The sequence below is a fragment of the Montipora foliosa genome, chromosome 8 (assembly GCF_036669935.1).
Source record: "Montipora foliosa isolate CH-2021 chromosome 8, ASM3666993v2, whole genome shotgun sequence".
Classification (NCBI taxonomy): domain Eukaryota; kingdom Metazoa; phylum Cnidaria; class Anthozoa; order Scleractinia; family Acroporidae; genus Montipora; species Montipora foliosa.
The window spans coordinates 30,815,477-30,820,476 of record NC_090876.1 but is presented as its reverse complement, the minus strand read 5'-3'; the positions used below and the strand labels follow the sequence as shown (position 1 = coordinate 30,820,476).

Here is a 5,000-nt window from a genome sequence, read left to right as displayed (position 1 = left end):
TCAAGGACAGCCTGAAAAAGTCGCTCACTGCCTGCAACATCGACCACAGGCAGTGGTCTGACCTTGCTGCTGACCGTGTGGCCTGGCGCCAGACAATCCACCAAGCTGCTGGCCAGTTTGAAGTGGACAGGAAAAATTCACTCAAAGAAAGGAGACAGAGGAAGGACCACGCTGCCTCCACCACCACACCAAACATTTCTTTTCCCTGCAGTCACTGCTCAAGGCCCTGCCTCTCCCGCATCGCTCTGGTCAGCCACAAGCGCGCCTGCAGTCGACGTCAACGTGGACTAACTTCGTAAATCTTCGTTCGCGAAGCCTAGCCATGATGATGATGATAAAATGAAGAATTCTTTTAAAAGTAACTGAACTTTCAACAATTTGTTACTGTTACAGTTTCTATTATTGTTAGTTATTTTAATATTTATTAAAGTTCTGTTTTAAACATTGCTTCTTTTTCAAAAACTTAAATAAGCGCCATGCCTCGAAAAAGCGCCCTCCCTTGTGGTACGAAAAGTAAATAAGCGCCCCGGGTGCTAAATCGAATCATTACGGTAGTTATCATGTTGGAATAACAAAGTCATTCTGCGAGAATTAATTTCATTGTCATGCAAACCTTTTGTCCCACTTAAAAACGTGGCAGCTGATCAAGTAAGTGAAACAAAGATATACCACGCATTGGCGAAACACTCCCCATTAACTCTTATATGACAGGTGACCAAAAATCTTTATCTACATGACTTAATGTAGGGTTCCAATCTACGCTGCATTGGCTCTCACTTTGTTACCTCTGTTTTATACTTTAAGCTGAGAAGATTACAATGTTAATCCAACGTAAGCCGTTTGGATTATTCAGTATTATCCACAATTGCGATAAATCGTACTTTAAATAGGCAAAACTGCCCATCGTACGTTCGAGGCTTATCACGCTGTGTGGATGTAGTCCTTCGATGACGTCACAAACTGGTTTGCATTACTGATTGCAGAGTACTTTTTGATGTCATCAAAGTCCGACTGGTTCTGGTCGGACCTGGTTTGTGTAACTCAGTGTAACTGTTCTTTATTAAAGATACGATAAAAAATAATCAGAAATGTACAAAAGTTCAAAAACGTTACTAAGCAAACCGTAAAACTTCCACGATTAGTATCAAAGGCCCAGCTATTGTGCCCAGTTTTGTGTAATGAGAAAAAACTCGATTGTTGTCCACCGCGCACTGGTTTGGTTGAGTATCGGGCTGCCATGCAGGAGGTCGTGAGTTCGACTCCGGCATGACCAACACTCAGGGTCTTAAAGTGCCGCTAACCCCAAAATATTTTTTTCGCTAAAATGAATCTTTGCACCTGTTTGAAACGCATTGCGGCCATTTTTTCATTTTTCTAACAAATCCTGCCATTTTATTGGCTTCGAAAGTTGCGAAAATCCAAGCATCTTTTGTTCATGACCGAGTCAGAAGGGGAGTGGGTCTATTCCTGATGTGACGTCAAAAACTGATTTACATTGCATTAACTCTTTGTAAAATGCATGCAAAGTAACGGTGAACCGAAGCAAGTTTACACTTTCTTATGAAAATCGAAAACAATTCGCTTTAGCTCATGAAGTCGCGCGTTATCTCTCACTTAAGTTGGCACCATGAAGAAACGTCTTGATTCCGGCCTAGACCAATGTCTACAAAAATCACCAGCCACCACGCAAATTTACTACCCCCAAAAGACAATTGGGTGATTACGAGGCCAGATGAGACCATGGTCTGGCTCTTGCCCACAGGGTACGAGACTATAGAGATCGTGGGTTTGAGGTTGCGAAGAAATAGGCCTGGCTTCTCACCACCACAACTCGGCCGTAGTACGAATGGCTACTCAATAGTACTTCTGATTTATACGGTGTTTTTAAACTAACTTTGAGTGCGAGAGAGAGAGAGAGAGAGAGAGAGAGAGAGAGAGAGAGAGAGAGAGAAGAAAGAGAGAGATATGAAGAAATTAAAGGCCCCATGATGCTTATTTTTCCCCGTTTTTCGTTTAAATATCTATGGTGTCTGGAGTGTAGAACTTCAAACAATTTCCCCCATAGTGTACCCACGCGCTTCAACCGAGCCATTTGGGCCCTGGTAACTAATGATGTCAAAGAAGTAACAAAAAGTGCAAGAAGTCCTATTGAAAATCTAGAGCTCGGACGATAGTTACCTTCGGATGCTGTGAATGTTCTGACGATTCAGAATGGAATTTTATTCTTGACTTCTTTGACGTCATTAGTTACCAGGTCCCAACTGGCTCGACCAAAAAACAAAGGCCCGCTAAAACGCGTGGGTACACTGTGAGGGAAAAAGTGCACTCAAGACACTATAGATATTAAAACGAAGAGTTAAAAAACGGAGGAAAATAAGCGTCATGGGGACTTAAATAAAACTGAGTTGAGTCGCACATTAAGCACTTACCAAAACGTTTTGGCAACCACCACCTTCGGTAAACTTTGTACAAGGATTCCAGTTGAACGCATTGGATGAACCTGGGGGATTTATTGTAGGAATTCCTTTGAAGCTGAAAACAAGTCGTACAACAATCAGCAATCCAGACATTTAAAATAGCATGGCCGCCATGGTGGATAACACAAACAATAGATCTCTCATTAGCTTCTATAGATGGTTTTCAATCACGTGACTTGGCGGCCATATTGGTGTACAAAACAATACAAAATGTATGCATGGAATATGCATAAAAATAGAGTTTGATTCCCAAAGGAGAGAACGTCTATTGTTCTTGTACACCAACATGGCCGCTGTGACGTCACGTAAAAACGATGTATTGTTCGTCATCCAGCATTTGTACATTTCGCAATTTTTACCTGCGTCTCTAGAGGATGTTTGCAAACTACCTTTACGTGGATTGGATCCCATTTAAGCTAGGAAGTCCACTGTGAGCAGCGAAAGAAAATAGCGATCGTGTTCGCTGCATGCGATAAGATAGGGTAACCTATTCTTCCGCAAAGTTTATTATGTATTATGTCCTGCTGCAATTTCGTAACAGCGAAAAGAATCGATATTGCAAAGCATCAACTAGTTTAAAAACATGAACTAGTGACCATATCAGTGTGGATTTACCTGTGGTTTGAAGTAGAACATAAGAACGAAAATACTACTTCCGAATTAAGGGAGTGTTTACATGGGGGAAAGAAGATCCCAGAAGAAAGCATTTTTACGCTTGGTTTCAGTTGAACGGAGATCCAAGCAGGTGGATCATCCTTATGGCGTATTTTGATTTTTCTATATTTAGTTTGTACGTGAAAAAAGAAATGTACTAACCTTTGATGCTTGGATTTTTCTTGGGACTGGGTCTTTCTAACTAACAGATAGGAAGACCCAAGCATCATGTAAACTACTCTCTCTCTCTCTCTACTAATCTTCCTTTACCGACTTCTAGCTGAACAGATGCCAAAGTAAATCAAAAGTTCCTATGAGCTAGTTCATGGATGAATTGCATTAGAACGTTACTTGTAAGCGCTCCTTAGGTCTACGTCATGGCAAATAATACGCATGCATGTGTCATGCGTTTTTTTCTGCGATGCCGTTCCCTGTGCGGACTGGATCTCGGAGATTCGTGCATAGGGAGTAAAATATTTCGTTTTCATGGTAGAGGCGAGATCATCAGATGAATTGCATTACACTCTACTGTTCTTTTGAAGGGAAATTATCAATAAATGAACTTGCCATTCAAACTTATAATCATAACTGCAGTTATTTACAACTTAAACGACACGGAACTGGTAACTTGTAAAACGATTTATTTCTAGGTCATCTTCAACCTCATATAAATAAAAATTCAGAAAAACTCACGATTTTCTTTTAGAATTTGATGACGTCACTGTGAAGAATCAAACAGTAAGAACAATGAAGAAGGCATTGACGTCGGTTTACATTATACCCTTAATGTATGGTCCCGAGGGAAAACAAAACTAACTAGTTTCCCGAGGGACCAGACATTAACTGCTTTGTTGTATATTTAGACTTTTCCGTCAACAATCGCAGCAAAACATCCGGAGAGGGCAACAACTGTGGAATTGTATCCCGAACGGGATACATTTGAATTTGATCAGGGGCACGTGACCAAGAACCAACCAATCACAGTGCTCGTTTTGTTGAGTGAAAGGCTAGCTATATAACAATAACTTTTGGAAAACAGTGCAAAAGTAGTTTTGTTGGTACCTAATCGATAACATCGGGACACAAGAAAAACAAAAGAAGCTTTGCGAACATGCCTGGGCAAGCCCGGAAAAGACACATCAATCATGCCAGACATTTGTCCATGTGAAAAGCAGTATATTTCATGATCTTAAATCAGTAAATACATCCATATAACAAAACGAAAGTTACAGTCAAGAACTGTAATAAAACATGACACCAGTATCTTCATCAATTTCTTCTTTTCAAGACGAACTGTCTCCTTATGGAAAAGTTTTCTCAATTTTACCATCTACGAGAGCGTTCTATTTTCAAATTGTTCCGCTCCAGTAATTCATTTGGTATCTTATAAACTCACGCGTGTTTAAAAAATATGGACTAAACAAGATCATGCTTCTGCCGCTATAAGTGAAACCTTCAGAGTACAGCAAGCGTAGTTTTGTAAAAGTAATAATCTGCTAAATTTCTAATTTACCAAATTAAGAGCAAAAGTAATTTATGCGAATGCTTTAAACTCTTAAACACACCAACGGTGCTGCTAATATCCCACTCGGGATTCCATTCATAAAACTTTATTTCATACATAATAAAAGACCTTATACTTACTCCTAAAAGAAGTCGAAAAAGCAGAGATTTTACTCAGTGAACTCTGGGATCAAGTATGTGACGAGTCCGTAATTTTTATCCAAATTTGGTTCTAGACTTAATCGCAAATAGCCAATGCATTCAAACAAATTTACTTGCAGAACGTTCGATTGGTTTCACAGAAAACGCTTACAAAAAGTTAGCGCACATTAAACATTACTTGCTTACCAAAATGTGTATGCACTC

At 39.9% G+C, this 5,000-nt stretch overlaps 1 protein-coding gene across 1 annotated transcript in view; it reads right to left on the bottom strand.

Annotated features, from left to right (window-relative positions):
* LOC138013183 (uncharacterized) overlaps positions 1 to 5,000 on the bottom strand; it is a 49,097-nt gene that overhangs the window by 24,116 nt on the left and 19,981 nt on the right. Inside the window, exon 2 of the mRNA XM_068860200.1 lies at positions 2,430 to 2,532. Coding sequence (XP_068716301.1) covers positions 2,430 to 2,532 — 103 coding nt within the window. The remainder of the gene's footprint in view (positions 1 to 2,429; positions 2,533 to 5,000) is intronic.